This window comes from Aureobasidium melanogenum (assembly GCF_000721775.1).
Source record: "Aureobasidium melanogenum CBS 110374 unplaced genomic scaffold scaffold_13, whole genome shotgun sequence".
Lineage (NCBI taxonomy): Eukaryota > Fungi > Ascomycota > Dothideomycetes > Dothideales > Saccotheciaceae > Aureobasidium > Aureobasidium melanogenum.
This window is the reverse complement of record NW_024470065.1, coordinates 15626-43256: the sequence shown is the minus strand read 5'-3', so window position 1 is coordinate 43256 and position 27631 is coordinate 15626. Positions and strand designations below refer to the sequence as shown.

General features: G+C 50.5%; 10 protein-coding genes across 10 annotated transcripts; 5 read left to right on the top strand and 5 right to left on the bottom strand.

Moving 5' to 3' along the window:
* Window positions 1-844: 844 nt before the first annotated feature.
* M437DRAFT_50701 (AAA-domain-containing protein) lies at window positions 845-5114 on the bottom strand (the record flags this gene model as incomplete). Its single annotated transcript, XM_041022062.1, has 3 exons — window positions 845-1063; window positions 1142-1517; window positions 1573-5114. 3 exons carry the CDS (start codon window positions 5112-5114, stop codon window positions 845-847), a joined length of 4137 nt encoding a protein of 1378 aa, XP_040878805.1.
* A 991-nt stretch (window positions 5115-6105) lies between these two features.
* M437DRAFT_17118 (alpha/beta-hydrolase) lies at window positions 6106-8274 on the top strand (the record flags this gene model as incomplete). The annotated part of the gene is made up of 2 exons (XM_041018890.1): window positions 6106-7888; window positions 7943-8274. Coding segments are annotated over 2 exons (2115 nt in total), but the record flags the coding sequence as incomplete, so codon positions are not given.
* A 687-nt stretch (window positions 8275-8961) lies between these two features.
* M437DRAFT_50866 (HCP-like protein) lies at window positions 8962-10208 on the bottom strand (the record flags this gene model as incomplete). Its single annotated transcript, XM_041022087.1, has 3 exons — window positions 8962-9063; window positions 9120-9907; window positions 9986-10208. 3 exons carry the CDS (start codon window positions 10206-10208, stop codon window positions 8962-8964), a joined length of 1113 nt encoding a protein of 370 aa, XP_040878803.1.
* Window positions 10209-10829: 621 nt separating this feature from the next.
* Window positions 10830-12466, bottom strand: M437DRAFT_50561 (uncharacterized protein; the record flags this gene model as incomplete). Its single annotated transcript, XM_041022030.1, has 5 exons — window positions 10830-11398; window positions 11518-11570; window positions 11633-11750; window positions 11800-12372; window positions 12421-12466. The coding sequence occupies 5 exons, from the start codon at window positions 12464-12466 to the stop codon at window positions 10830-10832; spliced, it is 1359 nt and encodes a 452-aa protein (XP_040878802.1).
* Window positions 12467-12935: 469 nt separating this feature from the next.
* Window positions 12936-14705, top strand: M437DRAFT_50950 (uncharacterized protein; the record flags this gene model as incomplete). The annotated part of the gene is made up of 1 exon (XM_041022101.1): window positions 12936-14705. One exon carries the CDS (start codon window positions 12936-12938, stop codon window positions 14703-14705), a length of 1770 nt encoding a protein of 589 aa, XP_040878801.1.
* A 506-nt stretch (window positions 14706-15211) lies between these two features.
* On the top strand, window positions 15212-16744 carry M437DRAFT_50657 (cytochrome P450; the record flags this gene model as incomplete). Its single annotated transcript, XM_041022050.1, has 1 exon — window positions 15212-16744. The coding sequence occupies one exon, from the start codon at window positions 15212-15214 to the stop codon at window positions 16742-16744; it is 1533 nt and encodes a 510-aa protein (XP_040878800.1).
* A 558-nt stretch (window positions 16745-17302) lies between these two features.
* M437DRAFT_75955 (DUF962-domain-containing protein) lies at window positions 17303-18063 on the bottom strand (the record flags this gene model as incomplete). The annotated part of the gene is made up of 4 exons (XM_041026520.1): window positions 17303-17788; window positions 17842-17901; window positions 17956-17979; window positions 18031-18063. The coding sequence occupies 4 exons, from the start codon at window positions 18061-18063 to the stop codon at window positions 17303-17305; spliced, it is 603 nt and encodes a 200-aa protein (XP_040878799.1).
* Window positions 18064-18848: 785 nt separating this feature from the next.
* M437DRAFT_75954 (uncharacterized protein) lies at window positions 18849-21597 on the top strand (the record flags this gene model as incomplete). The annotated part of the gene is made up of 2 exons (XM_041026519.1): window positions 18849-21456; window positions 21512-21597. The coding sequence occupies 2 exons, from the start codon at window positions 18849-18851 to the stop codon at window positions 21595-21597; spliced, it is 2694 nt and encodes an 897-aa protein (XP_040878798.1).
* Window positions 21598-21988: 391 nt separating this feature from the next.
* On the bottom strand, window positions 21989-25192 carry M437DRAFT_50933 (Pkinase-domain-containing protein; the record flags this gene model as incomplete). Its single annotated transcript, XM_041022098.1, has 2 exons — window positions 21989-23034; window positions 23098-25192. 2 exons carry the CDS (start codon window positions 25190-25192, stop codon window positions 21989-21991), a joined length of 3141 nt encoding a protein of 1046 aa, XP_040878797.1.
* Window positions 25193-26125: 933 nt separating this feature from the next.
* M437DRAFT_85227 (uncharacterized protein) lies at window positions 26126-27631 on the top strand (the record flags this gene model as incomplete). The annotated part of the gene is made up of 1 exon (XM_041028262.1): window positions 26126-27631. One exon carries the CDS (start codon window positions 26126-26128, stop codon window positions 27629-27631), a length of 1506 nt encoding a protein of 501 aa, XP_040878796.1.

Sequence of the window (27631 nt, the reverse complement as noted above, 5' to 3'; positions counted from 1 at the left end):
CGAGAAATCTCCGCTCTGCTGAACGCTTCAAGTTGAAGATTATTAATGATCTTTATAAGTTTAGCGATATCTTCACCGTCCATTGCCGGATGTTTCGGACATCCAACGAGTGAGAAAATAGACCGAAGAGCCCACTTCAAACCCCCCAAGACGGCCAGGTTGGGAACAGAAGCCGTCAGACTCATTCTCAAAGCGCTATTGTTACAGCCTCTGTCTCCCTGTTGTTCTCGTAGAACGATCTGACGTTACTGTTTCACTTTGGCGCCTGTTTTTTACTGCCAGTTTCAGGATGTTCGCTGCCGTACATGTACGGCAGCGAACAGGAACCGAACATTGTTGTAGAAATGTTTCGTCGCACATTCGAGCGAACCGGCTTCTGTCTCTCTATGAAGTGATTATGAGTGACAATACACATACGCATGCCGAGTATAATGGAAATCTCAAGCTCAGATACTGAGGGCCGCTCTTAGTCGCGGCACCTGATGTATGATTTGTCGAGTGTTGGTTCTCGGTTTCTCAACGATACTCGTGTGCAAGTCCGTCACTCAATCTCGTCGTGTAACAACCACATCATACGGGTTACGTATCGAATTTATTGCTACAGCTCAAGCAACTCAAGAGGACCATAGAAGAGAAGCAGCCACATCAATTTGGTCACCGGTCTTCGCGAGATAGTCGCCATCTGGACTGGCCGGCGTTGTTGCTGGAGTAACCCAGTTTGTCAGGCGCATGTTGCATGTTCTGCCAACCACGTGAGGGATGTGGAAACTATTGACATTATGAGGAGTGTTAATGGTTCTGTGAGCTGACACCGGCAGCCACGGTAGCAGATCTACTCGAGCTTCTATGCGTACATGTCCTCATCATCATCAGCCGCATCTCCAAATCGCATCCCATCTGGAGACTCAGCCATTGCTTTGCCCTTCCCTTTCCCCTTGCCAGACCCGTTCATCGACAGGTGATCAGTCCTGATGACAAAATCTTCATCAATGACATCGGCAATCTTTTGGTCAACTCCTTTACCTTTTCCCTTGACATTTCCGCCAGATTCTGAGTTCGCCCTCTGCATCTGCATACGCAGCATTTGCGCAATTTGACTGCGTGCGACTGTGTTGGCATCTGTGCCATTTGTTTGTTGGACTGCGTTCGCTTCTTTCTCCTTGCCACCTTCGAACTCGCGACGCACGCGCTCGTAGTGGCCTAATTCATCAGCACTCACACTAGGGACAAGCTCACGCTCGGCTGCCATGAAATCTTCCTCAGCCACGACGACGCTCGTATCGGCTTCAGTGGCAAAGTGATCAAAGAAGTAAGCTACCGAAATTGGAGGTTGCGGTGGCGAATGTGTAGCTCGCTCGCCATTGATCTCGGCCACTCTATCATCCACAATTCGAGCAGATCGAGTAATAGCTTTGAGCATAGCATCAGAACAGAGAGCGTATAGATCGGCGCCAGTGTACGTGAAGGGAAGCTTCTCAGCCACACGGCCAAGATCTAAATCTGGGTCAAGCGTGAATCTGAGGAGAATGTCAGTAGGAAGACTCGAGTGTGATCGATGAGATTTATGCTTACTTTCTTGAAAGGGCCTCCAAGATCCTTTGCTGTTTCTCGTGCGTATCACTGATACCAAGGTACAGCATTTTGTCAAAACGACCAGGACGCAATAGTGCTTGATCAAGCAAATCCGGTCTGTTGGTAGCACCGATCACGAACACACCACCGCCACCTTCGTCTCCATCACTCATGCCGTCCAATTCGGCGAGCAATTGACTGACAATTCGATCCATGACACCACCACTATCGCCTTGGTTGCCTCGCTTTGGTGCGACCGAGTCGAGTTCATCAAAGAACACGCAACAAGGTCTTGCATCTCTAGCCCTTTGGAAGACACGTCTCACGTTGGCTTCGGACTCGCCAATATACATGTTTAGTAGTTCTGGCCCCTTGACGGAGAAGAAATTCAGGCTGAACTCTGTTGCAATGGCCTTTGCCAATAACGTTTTTCCGGTTCCAGGAGGACCGTAGAACAGAATTCCACTACGCTTCTTCAGACCCTTCGCGAAAAGCTCTGGACGCGAAAGTGGCAGCTGAATGGTCTCAATGACAGCCTCCTTGACATTGGCTAGACCTCCAACATCTGACCATTGCACATTAGGAATTTTGGGCGCGCCAATCGAGTCTGCGAAATTCTTCCTAGCATCATCGACGGCCTTCTCGAAGTCTGCAGATGTGAGTGATGTAGCTGAATCACCACCAGCTAGTTTAATATCCCTGACAGAGATTGCTAAGTCGCGAGAAACAGAAGCTGCGGCTGCCAAAGCTTCAAGGCGGATTGCCTGGTTTAGTACAGCTCGTTCTGCAACGTCGACAAGATCGCCAGCGACTAGAGCAGCGGTCTTTACTGCCACAGAGCTCAGATCGACCGAAGGTGAAACAGCGAGACCTGAACTGGCGATGATCGATTGAAGAATGCCTTCTCTTTCTGCCTCATCAGGTGCTGTCATCTCGAGTTCATGTGTGAAAAGACCACGGATAGCATCGGGAATCTTGTCTGCTTCTGTTGATGTAGCGATCAACACACGACAGCTCGCTAGGATGTCCTTCAGAGCTCCAGCCATACGATCTGAACTGAGAGCTTCCAGGTGACGAATCAAGAGCGATGTGTGCTGGGCACCACAATGTAGTCCTCGTTCGGCTCTAGCTTTGAGAAAGCCTTCTGTCTTGGTGTCTCCACCTCCGGTAGCTCCTTCCGAGACCAACTCATACGCATCAATCGAGAAGACGTGAGCACCTAGGTCATGGCAAGCACGTGAAGCCGTATATGCCTTGCCGATGTTTCTCTGAGTTGATGTCAAAAGAATAGCAAGAGGTGGAAGACCAAGATGGACAGCGCGAGGACTCATAGCGGCTGCCATAAGCTCACGTATGCGCCGCTGCAATACTGGTACGTGTTCCTTAGGTGGCGCACGAAGATGCGAACTTCCGCTTACTGCCGACCTAGGTACCTTCCTAATACCATGATAAAATTCCCACGAGTTTTGCGTCGTAGGAGGCAGCTTCCTTTGCAGTGCCCCTGATTGGCTCATTCTAGTTTCCGCAGGGTCGATGGTCACAACCCCTCCCCAGAGAGCCGATTCTTCAGCATCCTGAGCATCGTTGGTCAAAGGTGAACTAACGTCACCGATCTGAAACCATGCAACTGCCAAACCATGGGATCGATCTTTGGAGGGGCTTTTGCCCGAGGAAGACTCAAGATGAGTCAGTATGTCATTCGTCTCGTCTGCCGCACCTCCCTCAAACACTGCTTTTCCCAATGCTTCGTCGATGGGGATGGCAATAAGATCACCAGACTTCACAATGCGCTGCTTTTGCTTGAAGTAATCTTGTAATTGGGCGAACAAACTTGGTTGAGTCGACTTTTCCTCCGACAGGGGTGTCGACAGCCTGGACAGAGTCACTTCCTTAGCGGTAGGTGGTAGAGATGAGCTCTGGAGCCTTGACTTGGTTTGTCCAGGACGCAAGAAACTAGAGACATCAGCGATTCGCAAAGATGTTATCCGCACATGACTAGGACTCCCGAGATTGGCTAGTAGAACAGGTGATAGGTAGAGGGTAGCAGGAGTGACAGGGATGGAGTGTGATGAAGGTATGCTATCGCGTCGACCAGATTTATTGTTGAGTGGGTACTTTTGCGGCTTTACTGAGAGGCTGTCGGGTAGTCCGTATATTCTGAGTGGCCTCCACGTAGCATTTTCGTCTATCTCTTGGTCTCGGAAAAAGGCCATGAAAGAATTCGTACTCGCAGGATCTTCGGCTACTTGCAACTGAACCCAGTCACCAGAGAAGCACCCGAGTTTTGCCAAAGCACTTGTGTCGACATAGACTCGAGCTTCCTCGTCCTGCTGCGAGCCGGGTTTCGGATAGAGAAAGTCATCTGGGATGCGTTCCAGAAGGCCCTGGGTTTTGAAAGTTTTGGTTCGTCCTCCCTGAGCACCTCTCATAGTTGTAGACGTCATTGACGAGAATACGGATCCAGGAGTATTGATACCTCGCTGACTTCCAAAGAGCCTAGGTGTTGCATTTGACCTGGCAGAAAGTATTCCTGAGGGCTGAGAACCAATCGAGGGCGAATTTAGCGAGATCATATCATCTGGGTCGTCTGAAAGATCACCCAGATCGGACAAAGCATCGTCAGAAGTCAAGTCTGAATCCAGGACAGTATCAGTGGGTGGTGAATTTGCAGACGACTGCGCGCCGTCTTCAGCGGCAGTGTAGAAAGCTTCATTGGCGGTATCTTCGTCTGGCTGCGAAAAAGTTACAGAGCGGCTTGACTTTGTACGACGCTCAGTCTGCGAAACCACAACTATCTGTGTCGTCGGAGTTACAAGTCCTTGAGAGACAGGTTCACAGGCTGTGATCAGAGCAGGGGATGCAGAAGCCTGCGTCTGAGGGCGTGACAATGTGAGGGGTAAGATGTCACCAGCTCTTACAACGCGAGCAGTATCCAAGGCATCTCGTACAAGCCGAGTGATTTGCTCGGAATCGACTGCGGCTGCAGATCTGAGTTGCTTCTCTTTCCCAGCCTTCACAGCTCGCAGAGGGGCATTTCCATTTCTCTTCTGAATACCATTGGCATCCTCCAAGGCTTTCGGGTCGAGCGAAACGTAGACTAGGTCGAGGGGAAGCGCTACGACGTGGGTGATACAAATCTCGAGGGTTGAGGCGGGGCGGAGAGAGCGATTTGGCGATTGAATGTGCAACGTGCGCTGGAGAGCGTGGGCTACGTGAGAGAAGGCCGAAATCCTGATTGAAGAGTGTGGCAGATCGGGGTGACCTCGAGGCAGTCTTCTGCATGGTATGACGACCCACTGAGTAGCTGGATCGGCGATGACGGTAGACGGAGCCCAGGGAGTGATGGCAACATGGTAGATTGAAGCAGAGTCGGGGGATGAGGAAGGAAACAGGTCGTCGACTAGATCGTGGGAGAGCAGGGCAATCTCTCCTTTGAGCTTGCTGTCGAGGTGGGCATGGCCAGAGATGGGGGCTTTGTCTGGTCTCCGGGCGGTGCCCCTCTTGCGCTTCAATGAGCCGGCCGACGCTTCGATGGGAGCCATAGGCATGCGACGATGCGACCAGCAGGCGGACAATCTAGAATCAAGCTAGTTATATATGTTGCTATGTCTTTGACATTGGCGACTGGCCAGCCCAGTGTAGAGGTTCGTGGGGTCTCTCTCGGCAACCTGGCAATGGGGAAAGCTCCCGAACAGCCGAGGTCGGCCTGACAAGATAGGCACATGAGCTTATCGTCGCGCGCCGTCTTTTTCTCTCGAGTGTTGAACAATAGAGACAGGCCGAGGCGATGCCATAGACTGCTTGGACCTACCTGTCGTCTCGACCAAGATGCCCGAGGACTATGAAGATGAAGATGGAACGAAAAGTAGCGTACCTCGAGGCCTGATCAACCTAATCACACATGCTAGTTGGGAACAGCCGGCACCGCCTGCCCAAACAAGACATGTAATTAACTGCATCTGTGGAGACGGCAGGCCCGGAGATAGCCATCAACATGGCCATGGTTGTTGAGATGCGAAGCATCCGCCTTACGAACAGTTGTGATAGCCACGCCGTGGTATTGCGTCTCGATGCAGGGTGCCTGTAGCCATGTAATGCCGAGTCTATGACAGGCTGGCGAATCATTGTGTCTCATGGACAGAGCGACATGGTTATTGTACACGGTACTGTAGGTACAGTGGATCGGCGCGGTCGGGTCGACAACGTGGGTGGCTTTGGCAAGCACATGCGTCATGCATCGAAAAAGTGCATGCGGCTGAGCCATGTTTTGATGATTCCAACCGGCATGGACAAGCACTAGGTTACTGTTGAACTCGCTGCTTGCTCTCTGCACGCAAACCATGGCCCTCTGCTTTTTCCCGCTCAATCCCTCCTCTCTATCCATCTGTCTCTCCTGACTCGTCTATACTCCACGCCTCCTGTTGTGTTTCGTCTGATGTTGACTTCTCCTATACCGCTGTCTGGCTGTACACCCACCCCCTCACCGACATGCCACATGTGCCGTCGCACACAAACGACTCGGACCCAGCGGCTGACGTCCACTCGACCAAATCAAATCACAAAGCCGACGCTGCCATAGAATTCGCCCGCCAGGCCGAGCGTCTTGCTCAATATACTACCGACCAGGAACGGAAGCGCAATTCTGACTCAACCCAGGCTGTCGAGGCCAAATTTGTGACAGCCCAGGATCCTGTCATTGTGACTGCCAATGGCAGTCGCCTACCTGCAGTGCCTATAGACGAGGCACTGAAACTCAATCGCCTCAAAGACCAACTCGACGACCGCCAGTCAGATGGCCGCATCCCCGTCAAATATACTTCGCGCAAGGCCAGAGATGGCACAATGCACGGTATTCTCGAGAAAGACGGCGCAGGCCCGAGCAACGACCCGGACGCTCCTCTGAGAGAGGCTGCCGCTCCCTCGCGCACGAATCCAATGTTCCCGCCTCTTCCTACCTATGGCCCGCCGAGTATTCTCAGGACACTGCACTGCTGCTTCTTCCGAACAACAAGTTCCATCTTATCTTTTCTATTCCTTTTGATCATTGTGCTTGGTGCCGCTTTCACCAGCATCCCACTTGCTTTCGAACACGTCCGACTACGACTTATGCTCAAGAATCCAGATAAGAGGAGGCCATTTTTCGAGGAAGAACAACGGCGCAAGAAGGCTCGTGCAGAAGCAAATCGTGATTGGGCAAAAGACAAGCCTCCTACAACTCCCGCTGAAGTAGAAACATCGCCTCCGCAAGACGGCGAATTTATCCCTACAGAGGGCGGTCCGGATCCTCTGGTTTGCGATCCTGCATATTATGCACGGCGTGTAGGACTGGATGTCGAGATCTTTGATGTTGAGACTGAAGATGGCTTCATTATTGAACTATGGCACGTTTATAATCCTCGGGAGTATCGTCCAGTATCGCCATCTGCCCATAGACCTCGAGGACCCGACATTTTCGAAACAACAACTTCGGACCCGGAGTTTGGCGAGGCCGAACGTGCTTTCCCATCAGGTAACAAAAAATATCCCGTTTTGATGATTCACGGTCTTTTGCAGTCGGCTGGTGCATATTGTTGCACTGACGATGACAGTCTCGCATTTTACCTCGCTAAGAGCGGTTACGATGTTTGGCTTGGGAACAACAGATGTGGCTTCAAGCCTCGACACACCTTACTCGATTACTCTGATCCGCGCATGTGGTCTTGGAACATTCGTCAGATGGGCGTTCTGGATCTCCCTGCTCTTATTTCGCGCGTACTGTCTGAGACGGGCTTCGAGAAGCTAGGCTTGGTCTGCCACAGCCAAGGAACCACGCAGACTCTAGTGGCTCTCGCAAAAGAGCAACGTCCGGATATTGGCGAAAAGATCTCGGTCTTCTGCGCATTAGCACCAGCCGCTTATGCTGGACCCCTGATTGGCAAGGCATACTTCAAGTTCATGCGCATGATCAACCCCAACTTCTTCCGCTGTATATTTGGTATTCATGCTTTCATTCCGTTCATGATGCGTATGCACACGATACTTCCAGCCAAGCTGTATGGCGCAATGGGTTACCGTGTGTTTAGCTTTCTTTTCAATTGGACCGACACTAGATGGGAGATGGATCTGCGCAATCGATTGTTCCAATTTGCGCCCGTCTATGTCAGCGCCGAGAGTATGCGCTGGTGGCTCGGAAGAGAGTGCTTTGCGAAGCGGAAGTGTATCCTTGCTACAAGGGAAGAGGGTCGTATGGAAGATGAAGAAGACGAGGAGGAGGATGAAGTCATCCGTCGTTATTACGAGGGCGAACATACCGACACAGAGAAGTCTCCCGACCGAGGTGGCCAAGAACGACCTAGTCGGGACCAACTTGGACTACCTCATCAAGATCGAGACAAGAGTGAAGAGCGAGGCAAGTATGCCTGGTTCAATGAACAATTCCCTCCATTGGCCATGTGGGTAGCTGGCAACGATGATCTGGTTGACGGACGGCGCCTCCTTAGACGCTTCGATCGTGGCCGCGAACCGCATGTCAACGTCGTGCACAAGAAGATCATCGAGGGATATGAGCACCTCGATGTCATCTGGGCCATGGATATGATCGAAAAGGTCGGCAAAGAAGTCAAAGACATCATCTGGGCCACAGCATCGGAGACAGCCCGCGTGCAGTGCCGAACACCAGTTGGGTGCGAAGACAAGCCCCAACTCCAAGAGAAAGCGGATAGTGATCTGGTCGACAGCTTCCACGACGAAAAGTATTCACGCGAGATGGATGTAAATGTCAGCAAAGCAAACGCCAACAAGAACCCTGACCCTGTGAGCCCTACTCAAGTCGACACCACAGCAGGAGAGTGGAGCAACGACTTGCGGCACGATCAACACGAGGCCAAGAACAATGCACATAAGCAAGACCAGATTGCTTGATTTTCTTCTCGTTTACATTGATTATTTTTTTAATTTCCTTTTCTTTTCACATCTGGAAGGGGTTTGCATTGGAGGATGCTTTGGGTGTTTGCATTAATCGTGTAGTATGCTTTTTGTTTGTTGTTCAGAGATATCCTCATCGTTCACTATACCACCACTAGCTAAATGATTATATAATGTTTCTGCATTGGAGAATTTCAAGTCTTCGACCATCTATCTGTACAGATCTAGGACTGTGAAGTACCTTGGTCCTGGTTAATACCATGTATCTGAAGTAGATACATCTCCACACTGATACTGTACAAAGCTCGAATGCTCCGAGGTTTTTTCTGTGCGGTGTTTAGCTCATGGTCCTGGGTCCTGGGGACCGGATGAGGAACGCAATGCAGATTCGACGCCTTCAAAAAGGGTACCAACGAACGATGCACAGAACGGTATTTGTTTGCTCCGCCGTGGGAGTCGGAGGCAGTGGGATTGAACTCCACGATATCACTTCGTCGGTGAACTGTACTTGTCTTTCCAGATCCAGCTGTTTCCTACACTTTTACGACCAGCACCTTCGGCCAATCGCAGATACTGCGCTGCTTTGAACTGGAAGGTTGTATAAGCAGATTATCTAGTGATGAACTACAGTGAGAACAACGTACCTTGTCTTTCGGCCCCCCAAAGCCCTCCATATAACACCAGGCTGCTTCTTCCAAAGCATCGGGATCACCCAAGTTTGCAGCAACCTCGTAGTAATTTCTCGCAGCCACCTTGTCTACTTTGATGCCCCAACCATAGCGGAAGCAATTGGCCAATTCAAAGATGGCAAGAACCAGCTCGCCTTTTGCATCACCGCCTGATTTAGATCCTGAAGATAAGGCGGCTGACTCGATGGCTGCACTGTTTGAAGCCGCCAGACTCAAATAGTGTATTGCGGCATCTGCAGATGGAGTGATGCCCCAACCATGCCGTAGAGCGAGTCCGTAGAGTACCTGACAGAGTGGGTTGTTCGCACCATTCGGATCTGCAAGTTTTCCAAAGATTTGCGTTGAGCGCTCTAGATCGCCTTCCTCATGCAGACGGATAGCTTCTTGGATATCGGCTTCGCCTTCTTCGAGCGAGGTACTCCTTCGGTGACCTTTCTTTTCACTCGAATCCGATCGCTCTCCATCCAATATAGGATTCTTCAAAGCCATCATGGTAGCTCTCTTCTCCCATTGTGCTTCGCGTTGCATCTTGTTCTCTTTGGTTTCTATCTCTTTCACTCTGCCCTTGGCGTCGGGTGGATCTAGGGGCGCTGGTGTGTTTTGAGGTGCGTCACCTAGGTCAGAAGGCAGATGAGAGCTACTCTCAGTTCTGGAAAGACCCCTTGACCTGCCAAAGTGCAGTCTCTCGGAGAGTTTGCGTTCATTCTTTGGTCGTACTGGAGGTGTAGTTGGAGTGTCCTTCTCTTCAGAGTGTGATGGGAGAGGGTGGTTGCTGGCTGTAGTGGAAACGAGGTTCGCACTGCTCTTGCGAAAGATGCTACGGCGTTTCTTCTCGGGCGTCGCTTGTTCTGAAGCTAGTGGGGCTTCGTCTCCAGGATATGAAGGTGGTACGATGACTTCTTGCTCATGAGTCGTAGTACGCATGAAAGTGAACTCTGGTATGGGATTGGGAAGGGTTGACAGAGAGTTGGAACTGGTGCTACGTGTACTCGTGGCATCACCTTGAATGTTGGAGCGCTTCTTAAGCACGTCTCTTAGTGGCATAGTGGCCGTGGGGGTAGAAGTCGGTATATGCGAAGTGGAGCCAAGGGGCGCTTCAGCGTATTCTCAGGAAATGTCGAGAAAGTCGGCAGATTGGAGGTTTCGTCGTCGTCTTCGTCTGCGTGGAAGCCATGGACAGGTCAGACGGACAATGCTGGCCATGGATGGTGACTTGTTGGTTCGAGGCAGCGCTTGCGGCTGTGCTGAGCCGGCCAAGCCCTCCTTCATGTCCTCTGTCGTTTCATGAATCGACAAACTCAATCCCCCGTGCAGCGACATGCAGACACGTACGATTCTTCAGCTGACCCTGACGTGAGTCTGGCAAGAAGCCCTACACCCATCACTGATGTATCACGGCTCGAAACGAGGACGCAAAGGGTTCGAATTGTCTCAAGGTACCATTTTCCATTTCTTTCTTGCTATTGCTCTATGCGAGTATCATTTCTTTCTGTCTTTCGCCTTCGTCGCTTTGTTCTTTCTGGTCTTTCTTGAATCTCCAAGGGTATCTTCAAAAAAAAATGCCAACTGGCTCCATGCACTCGATGCCAATCACTAGAAACACCGATGATATGCTGTCTGATCTGGCATGTCTACTGTAGAGCCAACGTCTCATGATGAACTTCATCAAGAGAACCTCACATAATCTTGCTGCTGTGAGAGTTCATGATCGCGCTCATCAGTGCCGCCCATGACTTCATTGTCACTGAAATTGTCAGAGTCTACGTCGTCGTAGTCAATTTCGTCGTAGCTCTCTTCATCGCTTGATAAATCGGAAGTCTCTGCATCGTCCATCTTAGCTTCTGCCGATTTGGCCTTACGCATGTTGCCAGCTGTGTCGACATGAGGAAGTCGGCACTTCTTGTTACGGCATATACCTGTGTTAGCATAGTCTGGACATTCAAATACGTGACGCTCAGTGCAATCGGCACCCTTCTCGCAGTAGCCAATAGTTCCAAATGCTCGGCAAGCAGGTGCAGCAGGGTTGACAGCAACATGAGCATAGCGACAGTCTGGATTGGTGCAATTTCCGCGAAGGAAATGAGTGCAAGCAGGGACACGGTGAGGGGTGGTTTCATGGGAAAGGTTGCAAGCATCACCAGCAGCGCAGCGACCAGATCGAAGGAAGTCCTTGCAAACGGCGATCTTGTTCGGATCGTGCGTGTAGCGGCAGCGATTGCCGTGTGCGCACATACCTGTAAGAAGAAGTCAGTAAGAACGTATAAGGCCTACCAACGGAAATGCTGAGATGATTGCTCTCGTTCAGATCCGTCGTGCGAGGACCGGCTTGAATGGCGGTTGGAGAATGCGGTACCCGTAGCAGTAAATCTTGGACACAATTCCGAGCTCTTTTTGATGTTGTTTTCCCTGTCGTCACCCGATCAATCAACGTTTGTTTCACCCAAAACTCTTGACACTTCATCCGATACCTCATCGATTTCTTCACAAGACCAGCACGATAGAGATTACCGTGTTTGCTTCTGTGAAATGTGACACCAGCCACTTTTGTGATTTTAGGTGTGGCTCCGAGATCCGTATTTGAGTCGTCTATACACGTAAGATGGTGCGTTAAAGCGGTCGACATAGATGTACTCACCAAACATGCGGATGAGTTTGCTTCCATCTGCAGCTACGCGGAATCGGAGGTTGTTTATTTGAATATGGCGCACAGCATCGGTCCCTGCAGATGGCGGAGCGCCGTAAGTAGTCGAGGCAGTCTGTTGAGGCTGGAAGGCCCCCATGACCCTAGCCTTCTCTTTCGCATCGCGGAGTTGCTGTTTCTCTCGTAGAGTGGCTTCGATTTCCAGCTGGCGCTGTTGTGTTTTCTGGTCATAGACTGAAGTATTGATCAACTGCATGTGGCGGTCGCGCTTCGAAACGAACTTGTCGGAAGACGTGAGCGCAGGCGTTGCAGGAGAAGCTGGTTGACCGGCAGGGGATCCGACGGAGCTGTTAACAACGAGAGAGCGGTTGCGGTACGAAGGAGCATAGGCGGGCTTATGAGAGAAGCCACGAGGTTGGTGATATGGCGCATATCGATCATGCGCGTATTGGCCTGCCCAGCCAGCGCCACGCCCTCTCGGATAGTAGCCTGAACCGCGCCCTGCAGGTGGAGCATACGTGGGTGTGGTGGGCGCGCTGCCAGATTGTCGTTGCTGGCTGATACGTCCTGCGACGAGGTCAGAGCCATGTTGTGATGCGATGCAACTGTTGATACCTGAAAGCGCCGCGATTTTGGCGCGAAGTTCTGCCTCTTCACTCATCTCGATTCACTATAGGTTAGAAATACAACGAATCCAAATGGTCTGCGATCTGGTTCGCGATGGGGTTGATAATTTCACGTTGGTAGTTGTGTTGATGAAGCACGCAGGAGCAGGGAAGGGCGACAAGGATGACGCCGGACTTCCGCTTCTGGAAGGAGCCACGGGCTCATGCTGTCACGTGCCTTGTTGCAGCAAACCTTCCTATCTCACAATCAAAGGTATTGTAGAGTGTTCCGTACCTACTTGCGTGTGATAGCCCAGTTGTCTCGTTAGCAGCTGGCTTCCTTCTGATGAACTGCTCTCAGTACGGGAAACCTTGTTTTGCAGTGTTTATACTTTGTCGCGATGTCACGACGGCTAAAGTCTCGATTACCTCATCGTGTCGAGGGGTAGGTAATGTATTTTTCTTTCCAATTGAGCAATTGCTGTCAAACAATACCGCCTCAACCAGTGGACAAGCGATAGTTGTATGTCCAGCAGCCTTGCAACTATATCATCACAACTCATGAATCAGTCTCATTGGCTCGATCAGTACGCCTCGAATTATCACGAATGGCACGAGGTACAAATCCATGACAGACATTGCTTCTATCGGCCCTTGGGTATAGTAGAGACGGCCTTCGATTCTGATGGCATCTACTATGAAGGCCGGGCGGACGTCAATGCCTATCTTGATCTTGCTGTCAGGCATCGTCTGTCACAAGTGCAGCTTCGCCAGAGAATTACTCTAGCGTGGACGGTCCTCCGTTTATCGCACGTCCTTCTGCTAGCAAGGGCTGTGGATAGGAAACAATTCATGACTGCTGGCAATATCGCTCAGAAACGCTTCTTTCTGATCTACTCTCCCGGAGACTACCAAGAAGCACTCAAAGATGCCACCAACTCATTGTCCTTCATTGAACAGCCTCTGGATGAAGGTGGACTTTCAAAGTTCTATCGCCATGCACAGAACACAGGCCGCATCGTAAATGCCGATGAGTTTCTTGCTAAGCTGTTCATCTTTCCAACAGGTGACAACGTAGGATCGAAGACTAGCTTAAAGTTCCTGTTTGTCAATGCTCATCAGATAACTGATGGGCTGACTAACTTTACATGGTTAAGTCATTTTGTCAAGCTCTTGAACACACCTCTCCAGACTCTCAAAGATGCTGTCGATGATCTCTCGCATCGAGCATCGATCCGAACTCGACTTCCACTACCTCAAGAGGATTTGTATCCTCGCATCTCCGGTTCCGCGGCAAAGAAGCGCTGGTTCTGGCTTTTGACGCTTGTACTCCGACATGTGAAGAGACCGATGCCGGCAGCATTTCCTAATCCGCTGCGTCGTGCGACTCCTTTCAGGGAAGCCATTGCAATGCCTCGAACTTACGATCCATATCTGAATTACAACGCCAGACCTCCGTTGAACACGTTCACACGTATGGCCAAAGTTCCGCAGTCTGCCACTAAAAGGCTTCATCGTTGGTGTCGAGAAGCGGGTACGAGCATTGGCGCAGGTGCTTTTGTGCTAGTCGCCATGGTCATGATGTCTCTACATGAGGATCTCTACCCAAACGAAGCGTCAGAATCTCGTCGTCCATTCATTGGTAGTTTTCCCATCAATCCACGGCCCTTCTTCAAGCATCACGAAGCACCCGATTCCATGATGCTAGCATTCTCGGATGGTGTGGTACTTCCATTCTTGTCGTCTTCCCTGGATCTGGAGACGCGCTTCAAAGTCTTGGTTAGGCAAGCACATCGCCAGCTTGCATTGTATCAAAAGCGCGAGAAGGCAGATGAATCCAACTCACTTGCCTATATGGGGAGTAGAGGTGCAGGCAGGGTCATCGCTATGAACTACGTCGGCGCAATGGAAAGACTTCGATCAAAGCTCCCAGAAGAACTTCGACACAGCCTGGAGTATCATAGCCCTCAGGGTGACCTGGCTGCAGCACAGAACGGAAGTATGGCTACATGTGGTGTAAGCTCGGTGGGTCGATCTGGATGGCGTCAAGGAGAGTTCGATGTCAATGGAGATCTTCAAGAAGGTGAGGATGCCTTTGTGGCAGACTATCGCTTCAGTAAACAGAACGTTCGCGCACGCGACGGCGAATTCCTTGTGGGAGTTTGGGGTGATGACGACGGAATCGCTGCCAATGTTTCCTATGACGGCAACGCCATTGACGAAGACATGATCAGGGAATGGCAACATAGAATGGAGACTCTCCTGTTGGAGGAGGGTGCAACCGCCAATCTGTGAGGCTATTCAGTTGGAGGGAGGGATGCTGCATACTCCATCTCAGCTATTGACGTGGCAGCCGGAGTCTCGGATCACTCACAACCGTGAGAACAAGATCAGTCGTCAAAGACGCGGTATCCTTGGTGGATAGTGTATTGACCATCTCCACAGTTCCCCGCAACGAGATTGTGAGCGGAGAAGCAACCTTAATATCAACCGGAACGGCATTTTCTCAATCCGAGCTCCATCTCATCGTTAGGGCATGGTCAGATCGAACAACAGAAGTACACATATAACACATATAAAAGCACAAGGTGAACATTGTACGAACGACGCTATGGAGCCGAGTTTTATACTTCTTGAACATGTCAATCATCACTTCCCTATCCACTACCGTCCAAGCTGGCATCATCCTTTTGGGTGTACTTGGATTCTTAGCTCTCATCAGAAGGTTGCAACAGTACAGACATGAAAGAAATCTACTACCGCTTCCGCCGCAGCCATCTGGCTCACTTTTGATCGGTAACATGGCTGAGGTGATTGCTGCATCAAAAGTCGGACAGCAACATCTACTCTTCCAACGCTGGGCCCAAGAACATGGAGAAATATTTCGTGTCCGCGTTGGTCCCTTCACAGAATACTTCATCAATTCTGATGTCGCAGTCAAAGAGATCTTTGACAAGTCATCCGCACAAACAGCAGAGCGGCCACGCTGGATTGTGTCCAATGAGCAGATATGCAACCAACTCAATGTCTTGCTACTTAACGCTAGTAACCCTCGCTGGAAGCACCAACGCAAGGTCATTCACTCCGGCCTGACTAGCATACCCAGAGCAGATGCTGGTCTACCGTTTCTTCATTACGAGACTGCGAAGTTCATGCAAGAGCTTGCCAACAACCCGAGTATAGGCCGTGAAAGCAAAGAACTGTTTGGTGCGATCGGACGCTATACTTATAGCACGTTTGCTTCACAAACCTTCGGCTTGGATATACCAGACACAAATGATCCCACGATCAACTATATCTACGAGACTGGGTTAGCACAAATCCAAGGCACACTGCCCGGCAGTCACATTGTTGATATTCTGCCGTGGCTGGACAATCTCCCAATGTTTCTTAAGCCATGGGAGCGTAATGCTCGGCAAAGATTCAAGCGGGACATGGACTGGTGTGTCGAACGTCTCATACGGATTAAAAAGGGAAGATCTCGCAATGTAATGCAAGATGCTTTTCTGCCGCGTGTATTGGAGGACGAGAAGAACCTTGGCTTCGGCAGTGTAGAAGAAGCAGCTTACCTTTCTCTCCAACTTATCATTGGCGCCGCAGATACCAGCAAAATGTCTACCTGGTCGTTCTTGGAGGCCATGATGACTTACCCCGAAGTCCAAGAGAAGGGACATCAAGAGATCGTCAAGATCGTTGGTGATCGTTTGCCTGTTTTTGAAGACCTTGAACAAATACCTTATGTACGGTGTTTGATGAAAGAAGTGTGGAGATGGCGCCCTCCTGTGAGTCTCGGACACCCACACACCACGACTCGCGATCTCGAGTATGGCGGATTTCGAATTTCTAAAGGCTCAAGGCTGCATTTGAATGCTTGGGCGATACAGCACGATCCTGATCGTCACGAAGATCCTGATCGGTTCTGGCCCGAAAGGTACTCTGCTGACCATACAAACACTATGCAAAGCATCAACGCGAGCGATGTGCGCAACAGGGACCACTTTGCTTTTGGTTCGGGACGTCGAGTTTGTCCTGGGTACCATGTAGCAGAACGCTCTCTTGCTGTCGCCATCATGCGTTTGCTGTGGGGTTTCAAGATCGCGCCCAGTCCCGACGCAAAGTTGCCTCTGGATCCGCGTGACTTTGCTGGAGAGATGCCCGGTAACCCGGGCGAACAAATGCCAGTGACTGTGGTAGTCCGCGATGAGAAGACACGCAGTATCATCAACCATGCATTCAAAGAAGCAGTCGCGACTCGTGTTCAACTAGTAAGAATCCTCTTGCACTCCAAAAGATACAATATACTGACCAACTTGCAAAAGGAACCGCTTGCTTAAATCTTACCAACGCTGTCCATCATTGGCAAGGACAGAGTATAGAAATTTGCTCTGGAGAGAATTCGGTATTGAGCGCGGATGTAACCTAGCGCTGTCATACCACAATGCAATGAAGCCTAACCTCACTTGCAATTATCAAACGTGCAGTTGTCTGCATAGTGTACTTTTCTTTTTGTTGTTGCGAGAACAGAACACAGGAATGAGATTGAGCAGATAGAAGCGCCATTGCGCTCGCATGTTTTATTCTGGAAGACTCAAATCTCTCAACTGCCAAGGACTTTCTTCTGCAAAGCGCCAGCACTCCATGATTCGCTTCGAGTATTCGGAAGGAAATGTTCGTTCCTTTGCACTACGAACTACTCGATCCCAAGCTTCTCAAGCACGCGCTTTCCAGGAATCTGTTGTGCTGACCAGTTCAACGCTCGTGCCCAAAGATTAATGGAGTTTTTCCTTCTCAAGATATTGCCAGCATATATTCAAGAGGATAGCTTTGACCCACCAGCTGAGCATCAGGCAAGCACTGGTACTTTCAAGATCTTCACCAATCATAAATTTGTATCAGTGGGCTGTACCGTTTGTAGTGCCGTTGGCCTTGGCCTTTCCATTGGAGGTCTTTGAAGCCTTGAACTTTGCAACCTCTTTGGCAACGGATTGGTCGAGCCTGGCCTTGAGTTCGGGACGGTATCCAAGGAAGAAGAGAACCTCAAGCCAGACAAAGAAAGGGGCCAAGAACAAAGCCTGAACGAGATTGTCGAGCAAAGCAGGAGCACGGCCTTCGAAGACACCGTGTCCAACGAACTGGGCAAGCCAAGCGAAGATGTGCAGACCAAGAGCGTAGTAGTTAGCGGTCATGCCGTAGGTTGAGGTGAGATGATTGGCATAGGCAGTGGCAGAGAGGAGTAGAGGTGCTAACATTCCTCCTGCAACAGGTTCCATCAGGATGTAGAGGAGTGAATAAAGCGAAGCCACAATAGTGCCCAGGTTGGCTGGTAAGTTGGGGATGGTGACAGCATCCGGGAGAGGAAGCGCAGGAGTGTTGGTGCACTTGAAGAGATAGTTAGCAAATATTCAGAGGTTTTCAGATCAATGTTACTGACGAAAAGGAAGGCGGTCAACAGAATCAGAGGAACGCAGGTGATGTGGATGGCGACATTGACCTTGGTTCTAGGTCAGCGCTTCATAATTTCTTTTAAAGACGGTTAAGAGCTTACGGGATTGTGATGGTAAGAACCATACTGGCAAAAAAACGTTAGCGAGGCATTGGCAGAATCGGTGGCAGAACATACAAAGAGAAGCTGCTTTTCGAGATTGAGAGACATGATGTCGTTACGATGCGCCGAGACGAGAGATGGTCTCAAGACAGGTCTGTATTGTACGGTGGATGTGGAGAGTGCTCGGCGATGTCACGAAGTGGTCACACGTTGTAAGAGTGAAGAATGTGTTCAATTGTTCGATGGTACCAGAGGCAGTGAAGCAAAGGTGACCGAAAGACAACAGAAGATGCGAGAAGCGGGTTCACACGGAAGCAATCCCAGTTTATTAAATTGTTGTCAGAGGGCCAAGCGGCATGGCAGACACTACTCAAGTGACAGAACTGCCAGAAATAATGATAGTCGACGGCGTCGGTATAGACAAGAATTGACAAAAGCAATTCGGCTTCAGAACACGATAGCATGCCTTCAATTATGCTGGTGGTGTTTGGCATGTGCTATACCGAGGTAAAACAAAGCCAAGACAGCATGCCACATTCGCAACACGTGCGTGACGAGCCACTACTTTTCACATGGCCTTGCAATCTTATCATCAGATCAACAAGGGCATTGCACTGAGCTCTTGTTTCTTCCTGGATGTAGTCTCTGCAAGTAAGAAGATTGCAACTGAATCGAGGCCGCAAAGGGTGCTGAATGAAGGCTGTGCCAAGGCTTGACGCGACAATGGACCATGGTGGCTGCCGTTGTACGGGACCGCGATAGGAGTCTCGGTGCAACAGGTCACTTCCCTTGTGCGCAGACTATCTTGTGCCCACACGTCAGTCTTTTTGTATTCAGTACTCCAGCAGCCTACGTATCACAAGGATATTTCATGTAAGGAAAACAAGGCTGCTATGGCGTTCCGAGACGACGAAGAAGCGCTTCCCTTGACTAGGCACGATGCCAACCACACAGACGACATTGACCAACCACGGCCCTCCGCATCCTCCATATCCACCACTTCGCTTGTATTAGAACATCTTTCAGGCCATCCAAATTCTATCCAAGCCAAAGAAGCCCTGTACTCGCAGCCGCGCTCCGAGGAGTTCGACTTCGATGACAGAGCCGCCTGGAAGCACAAGAGCCATGGCTTCGATTTCAAGGCCCGTCGTATCCTGTACATTGTTGCTTCAATAGCCGCTGCAGGCTGGCTTGCTGCCCTGGTCCTCTTCCTCAGCTCCGGCTCACACAAATCCCTCGCTAGTCGTCCTCACGATCCTCATGCCACCAAGACGGCTGGTCACGGCCAGAAGATAACGCTCGAGCAAGTCTTGCAGGGAAAATTCTATCCCAAGAGTCATGGAATCTCGTGGATTGAAGGCGCTGAAGGAGAGGACGGCCTGTTGCTACAATGGGGAGGAGAAGGAGGCAGAGACTACCTGGTCGTCGAGGAAGTCCGATACATGCAGGACGCTCAAGCCTCAAAACAGCACAGTAAAACTTTGATGAAGAATGGTGCCTTCTACCACAACGGCGAGGCTATCAGTCCGAGTAATGTCTGGCCCAGCGCCGATCACAAACGTGTTCTTATTCAGTCCCACATCCAGAAGAATTGGAGACATTCCCATACCGGCAGATACTGGATCTTCCATGTTGATAGCCAAACCGCTGAGCCTCTCGATCCTGCCGAGCCCAACAAGCGGATTCAATACGCCTCGTGGTCTCCTAACAGCGATGCCGTCGTCTTCACCAGGGACAACAACATGTACATTCGAAATTTGTCTGACAACAAAGTAAAGTCTATTACAACTGATGGCGGTGCTCAACTCTTCTATGGTGTTCCGGACTGGGTCTATGAAGAGGAAGTCTTCTCAAGCAACAAGGCCACATGGTGGTCTGGCGATGGCAAATATCTTGCCTTCCTCCGCACCGACGAGGCTGCTGTCCCTGAATATCCTGTTCAGTACTTTTTCTCAAGACCAAGCGGCAAGCAACCGAAGCCAGGAGAGGAAAACTACCCAGAGGTGCGCAAGATCAAATATCCCAAAGCTGGCGCCCCAATGTCTGTCGTCACTATACAGCTATACGACATTGCTAAAGGTCAGGTCTTCACTGTTCCCATCCAAGGAGACTTCGAAGACAAAGACCGTCTGATTACTGAAGTCACATGGGCTGGCCGGAGCGGCAAGGTCATCGTTCGCGAGACCAATCGTGAAAGTGATGTGCTCAAGGTTGTTCTGATTGATGCCGAGCGAAGAGAAGGCAAGACCATCAGGGAGGTGGATGTCAATGCCCTCGATGGAGGTTGGTTTGAAGTCTCCCAAACAACCACGTACGTCCCGTCCGACCCTGCCAAGGGTAGAGAACACGAAGGGTACATCGATACCGTCATTCATGATGGCTACGACCATCTTGCTTACTTCACACCACTGGATAGCCCAGAGCCAATCATGCTCACCAAGGGCAAGTGGGAAGTCGTCGACGCCCCCTCGGCATTGGACTTGAAGAACAATCTTGTGTACTTCGTAGCTACCAAGAAATCGTCTATCGAGCGACATATTTACAGTGTCAAGCTTGATGCATCGGACCTCAAATCTATCACCGATGATAGCGAGGTTGGATATTACTCTGGGTCTTTCTCAAAAGGTGGAGGCTACCTGCTACTGACAAACAAGGGCCCTGGCATTCCGTGGCAAAAGGTCTTGAATACTCCTAGCAACAGCGACAAGCTAGAGATGACCATTGAGGAGAACAAGCCTCTGAGAGAACTCGTCACCAAAACAGAATTACCCATCCAGATCTACCAAACCATCAATGTAGACGGCTTTGATTTGAACCTCGTTGAGCGTCGTCCACCTCACTTTGATGAGAGAAAGAAGTACCCTGTTCTGTTCTTCCTCTACAATGGCCCTGCCTCTCAGCAGGTCGATCGTACCTTCCATCTCGACTTCCAATCCTATGTCGCATCATCTCTCGGCTATATCGTAGTCACTCTCGATGGCCGAGGCACTGGGCACCTCGGTCGCGCTACTCGCTGCATTGTCCGCGGCAACCTTGGGCACTACGAAGCTCACGACCAGATCGCTGCTGCTAAGATGTGGGCTGCGAAGAAGTATGTCGACGCCGACCGCATAGCCATTTGGGGCTGGAGTTACGGTGGTTTCATGACCCTCAAGACTCTCGAGCAAGACGCTGGTCGCACCTTCAAGTACGGTATGGCTGTCGCTCCCGTGACGGACTGGAGATACTATGATAGTATATACACCGAACGTTACATGCACACACCGCAGCACAACCCTGTTGGCTATGCAAACTCGACCATTACAGATGTCGATGCTCTGTCCAAGAACGTGAGGTTCTTGGTTATGCACGGTGTTGCTGATGACAATGTGCACTTCCAAAACACGTTGAGTCTGCTAGACAAGCTGGACTTGGCAAATGTGCAGAACTACGACGTGCACTTTTTCCCGGACTCGGATCATAGTATCTACTTCCACAATGCCAACAGAGTCGTATATGAGAGTAAGTTGGATTACCTTCCTGACACATTCGCATCATGTGCTAACAAATGTTGTAGAGCTGAGCAATTGGCTGATCAATGCTTTCAATGGCGAGTGGCTAAGAACGCCGAATCCTACTCCACTGGCGCAGATTGAGAAGTAGTCATTGTGGAACTGTTACAATACATCATCTTGATGTTCTGCATGGGCAGCGGCGTTTTTCTTTTTTTTTTTTTATCATATTATCATGCACAAATAGAAGGCATAGTTCATCACAACTTTCTGGTTTTGCTTCACGCGTTTGCAATCCAGTGTGAATCGCTCCTTCCGCATCATGTTACATGGCAACAAGTTTCTAGATTGCTCAAGTACATTCAGTGGATATGTAATGCATCATCTACATCGCTAATCTAAAAAGTTCTGAAGAAAAAAAAATGAATGCAAACTGCCTATCCTTTTTTGATGTCCTTGAAATCATAAATGCCCAAAATGCCATTGCTTGTCCGTCATAAGATATACATGATTTGTGGTTTGTTTCTCTTTCTCTTTTCGCGTTATTCGTGGCCCATCTTCTCAATCTCAAATCCTGGTCGATCGGACTGTCGTCGTGCCTTCGCCTCTCCATGGTTGAAGACGCAAGTGAACTTCAACAGGTTCGCTTTGGTGTGTCCTTGACAGACCGTCACTTCATCGCCAGTGTAGACTCTACCGTAGAGCTGCTTGCCCTCTGCGCCCTTGGCATTGAGCTTGACACCGTTGACGAAAACTCCATTGCTACTATCCGTGGCAATCAAGCAATGCAAGTCAGGCAGCTTCGTCCAGTCACCACCAGTCCTCTCGATCTTTTCGATGCCTTTGGCATGGAAATAAATCATGATGCCGCGCTTGGGTACACGAGTGTCTAACGGATCTGGAAAGATGACAGTGTTCAAAGGACTCCGACCCCATGTCGTGATGCGAGAGGCGAGATCAAGTGTCACGGCACAGAATGAGTCGGGGGTCGTTGTCAGACGGCCCAAGCGGGGTGCAGGGCGAATGAACTCGGGTTGCGTCTGTGCAACTGTATGCAGTGGTCGATCATATTCGAAGCCAACACCAGAGTTGGCAGTTGTCGGCGGTAGCGAATGGAAACTCGCTCCAGGTAAAAGGCTGTGACTAGTAAAATCATGACCGCTGACAGAGGAAGCATACTCGAGAGAATGCGTGCTAGGATCTGTCGGGTCATAAAAGGATGATGCAGAAAGCGGAAGGCTGATCTGTCGATTGAAGGATATCTTTCTCTCGGCCGGCTGGGGTGGACGAGGTGTTTCTTCCATACTCCCACCAGTCTGGCCTGCGGACGCCTGAGGTGGGTCATTTGGCGTGGTAGGAGTGGTAGGCTCGCTCTCATCAGCGGTTGCCGAGAACGCTGATTGCGAGGAGTGCATATTAAGGTCTCGCAAGTCTGATTCAGCTCCCACCAGACTCGCGAAGTTGTGAGAGGCATGCGGATCGCTCTGAGATAAGGCTCTCCTTCTGACGCCCTCCAGTTGGTCTTCTGGTTGGTGGCTGGCAGCAGATGTGAACAACTCATTCTGCACATTCTGAGCCTCTGGCAGGACTACACCAAAAGGTTCCGGTGGTGGTGCGAATATGGATTTCTGGACCTGAGTGCCGAAGACACCTGAACTTCTTACTAACGAGGATTGGACCTCGCCGAAGAGACGTGGAGGTTGCTGGTTCACCGGAAGCTCTTCGATGCCATGTTCCTCGCCAGCATTCGATGGACCCAGAAATTGAGTTGCCTGTGGTGGAGGTGCATCCGCTTGAGAGACAATCTGTCCACTTTTGAAACGTTTTGACTGTCGAGGGTCCAGCATGTCCGAGTCGCCGGAATCCACGCCCACCCCCTTCGTCCCGCTCCACCTTCCGTGAATGCTCAATTGAGACAGATCGTGAGCCGCACCTGCTTCTGTGTCCTCTTCTTCAATCGTCAGAAGGCCCGATTGGGGCTCGTCCTCGATCTGACTTGCGTCTCCACCTAGCCAAGGATATGAGAGGCATTGCAACGCAGACGGTCTGACAGCAGGATCAGTGTTAAGCATGTCTTCCAACAAATCTATAGCGTAGTCGGAGACATGATGCTTTTCGAGGACGGTCGTGTCGAGGCTGGTACTGACGATTCGTTCGAACATGGCCCTGCCAGTGTTGTCTGCAATACCTTCGAACGGTGGCTTCGTGCTCATGGCATACCAGAGTACTCCACCAAACGACCATATGTCGACAGACGAACTGTAAGAGTGATATTTTCCTCGTTGCTGTGAAGCACCTTTGCGATCACGCTTGCGTCCTTGAACATTGAAGTGGGTATCATAATGAGGGAAGACTTCTGGTGCACAGTAGAGCAACGTGCCACAGAAGGTTTTCAGAAACGTCTCATTGTCAGAGATGACCTTCGAGAGTCCAAAGTCGGAAAGCTTGACTTTGAAAGATTGAGGATTGGTGTCGGCTATGAGGATGTTGTCCGGCTTTATGTCGCGATGAGTGATCATGTTGCGATGTAGGTACGCCAGCGCATCGAAGACCTGAATCGCCATTGGTTTCGCAAGAGCTTCGGGCAGAGGACCATTTGTCCCAAGCCACTGCTGCAGATCGCCGAAAGGCACCAATTCCATGATGATGTAAAGATGGTTTTTCACGTCGTGGCAATCGATATATTGCACAACGTGCGGGTGACTGATGCCCTTCATGATACGCAATTCGTTGTCGAGCTTTTTGTCGATGACACCGTTCTTCATAAACCTCCTCTTCTCCAGCTCTTTTGCTGCGAACATCTGACCGTTACTCTTGCTGTTGAGCCGATATACGGTAGCGAAAGCGCCCTTTCCAAGATGGCCAGTGACGTTGTACTTGTCGCCGCCACTCCAATGCATACCAAAAGGGTTTCCTTGCAGCAGCATAGGTTTCACGTTAGGTGCTGTCTTTGAATGGGCTTTCGCAGGTCGCGTGCCTTGAGTCTGGCCGGTTTGATCTTGTTTCTCTTTTGCAAGGCTAACTTGATGCAAGTAGGCGGCGAATCTTCTACCATATTCTTCGTAATGGTTGTCTCGTGAGGGAATGCGAAAGATGAACTTCAGGCTCTCGTCTCTTTTTGTCGACAGAATCTGAATAACAGAGCCTGCGGTAAGCATCATGGTGGCGGCATTGTTACTGCCCCTGCCTCTCAAAAGCTTGCCATCGACTATGGTGCCGTTGGTGGACATGTCGTGTAGCATGCAAACACCAGCATCAGTCATGTAAATCCTAAAATGCATGTTGCTGACTCTTTTGACAGTGTCGGTATCAATAACAATGTCGCAAGCATTTGGATTGCGACCGAAGACGAAGCCCATGACGGGGTTGTAGACCTTGGCAGACATACGCAGAGCTAGATCCAGAGGATGTCTCTGGTCCTCTCCAGGCGCTGGAAAAGTCTCTTCTTTCTCAAGATCTGCCATGCTTAGACCGTCACTGTAGGTGCTGGGGGTCACATTCTGCAGTACGTGTTGAGGGGCTCTCAGTGCTGTATTGACAACAACCTGATAAGCAGCAAGCGAGCATGGATGGAGAATGCAGACGACATCAGCAACCTCGACCTCGTCGAGTTCAGGCTCATCTTGTTGAGTGGCTTGCTGAGTAGCTTGTTGGGTGGCTTGCTGGGTGGATTGCGTCTCATGGTGAGCAGATTGACGCTGTGCTAGCGCACGATCTGGATTGACGGTTCCTCTTGTAGCAGCCATGGTATCTGACGAGATGAGGTGTAGAGGGAAATGAGGAAGGTATGATATTATTGGACAACCCCAGCCGTAGCTCAGTGGCAGCCAGGGCCGGGGCTTGGAATCGAGAGTAGAGAGGTAGCGAACGACGCGCCCTTATGTCTAGTCTTCCCAACTCTTGCTATCAGCCCTAGTGCGACCACAATGGTATGCTTTTCTAGCGATGGTCTCGGTATGGATCGAATGTCTCGGTACGCCCCAGATTCGGGCGAGGCTTGTCTTCTACAGGCTCGGGCGGACTTCAGGCTAGCAGGCGATGTGCAATGGCTTCAGCGACTGTATCGCGCGGGACGTAGTTCTTCTGGGCGGTCTCGAGTGAATTGGTTGCGATCTTGTAAACAAAGATAGAGAGAAAGCAAAGCAGTCGCGAGTCGCGAACCAGTTGCGGTACAATCGACCCGACGCGAACGATCGACAGACAGTTGCCCTTTCCAGCCAAAGTCTGCCAAGTACGGAGCGGCTGCCTGCCTCGTAGGCTCGTATTGTACCTCTACCATTTGACAGCTATCAATTGACTCCAGATCCGATCCTTTGTTCCCATACCTACCAGAATACCGCGACTTTGCCAGCTTCGAATCTCCAAAGCCGATAGTCATCTTTCCATAGGTCTGGCTCTTATGCTTGTGCGGAAAGCGCGTACCTCGTCTCAGCTATTGCTCAGCGTGCTTCCTTGGTGAATGTCAAAGTGCACACAATTGATACTTGGGACATCCGCTCACGTTTGAGAGCCCTGTCATCGTTGTCTCCTACTGGATCTACTCTGAATTTTGGAGCGATTGTGCATTGTGACAACACGTTTACATTCGCGACTGGTTGGGGGCAGGTTCCATGATTGCGCCTGCCATAATTCACGTGTCACTACCTGATCTTGTTTCAACATAGCCCGTCTTCGCACTTATGGCTCACTCCATCGACCGTATCAACGTGGTCGAGCCATATCTCGGTCCACCTCTGCCACCACCTTCTTCACTTCAATTCACAAGCATAACAGAGATGCTACCCTCACAAATTCTACCACAACCATCACCGCAGGTCAACATGACCTATGCTAACCTCACCACTGACTCGACCGCCGCTCTACAATCTGACCTCACTCAGCCACCGCCGTCCAAACGCGCCAGACTGGACGAGGATGATGTGGATGCTGTTGTTCACGATGAATCTCTCAATCCTCCTCTACATAACACTCCTGGAAACCCCAAACGTCCAGAGACTTTCTTCGACTCTCAAGCCGAAAGAAGACTTGCTGGCTACCTTGGTTTCATTTCAATCTCTGAACTTCACATCTGCGCAATCGCATGGCCCCTCCTGCGCGCCACGGTCGCCATTGGTCCTATCATTCACAAACTGAACAAAGAACTGGCCCTCACCCTGATACGCGATGCTGAGCGCAATGGAGAGGCAGCAGTCATCGACAAAGACTGGTCACTGCTCACTTCTGATGGCAAGGGTCTCTCAAATGCCAGAAAGGCAGAACACCTTGCCATTGTATTAATCAATTTGAGATCTGATCTGATCACCATGACCGCCGCTTCAGATAAGCAAAATCAGCTACAGCACCAACATGACTGCCAGAAGTTCAATTTGACATACCCCACACATCAATGCCCTCAAATCAGCTATCCAGTCAGACCTCCAATCCTGTCACCCTTGCATGGAGAGGACTCTCTTGAATCCTACAACAGATGCTTTCTGCTCCTTCGCCACGTGCGAAACATCATGAAGTCAAATGTCTTTGACACTAGATACAAGAACGACAACTTCAAGACTGGTCAACCTGTCAACGATGAACATAGACCACCATGGATGCGCGCGACTTTTCCACCCGTAGCCAGCACTACGTCGAAGCCAGCAACCCATGCCATTACCTCTCATGGCCTGAATCCCTCTAGTCCCAAGCAATCCACGGCCCAACTCAGCTACTCCACCATACATAACATCGAATTAACACCATGTCATGCTCCTATCACTCTACCGGCCGACGCCACCAGCTCAGAGAAGCCGGTTGCCAACATCGTGCCAGTTCCAAGATCTTTTGCCGTCATCTGGGATCATGATCTAGAGTCCGAATGCATAAAATCCGGACTCAGGCGCGCCTTGAATCGAGCTCAGGCCAGAGGCGTCGACCCTCCTTCGGAGTTGCAAAAGCTAAGAAAAGATCCAAGGCAGATGATTGAGGAGCCATTGTTGTACGAACAGATTCGAATCCAGTTTAGATGTCAATTTCTCGGCATCGACCTGAGTAAACTACTGCTGCAATACACAACGTCGGCATTTGGGGACTCCATGACAGTAAAGCAGAACCTTCAAGATGAGCCTTGGAGTGACACTCAAGCCGCTCTCACGGATCCAGCTAATGGCAATTTCGTCTTTCGTGTTGGTTTCTTTGCTGTGGAAGAGTAA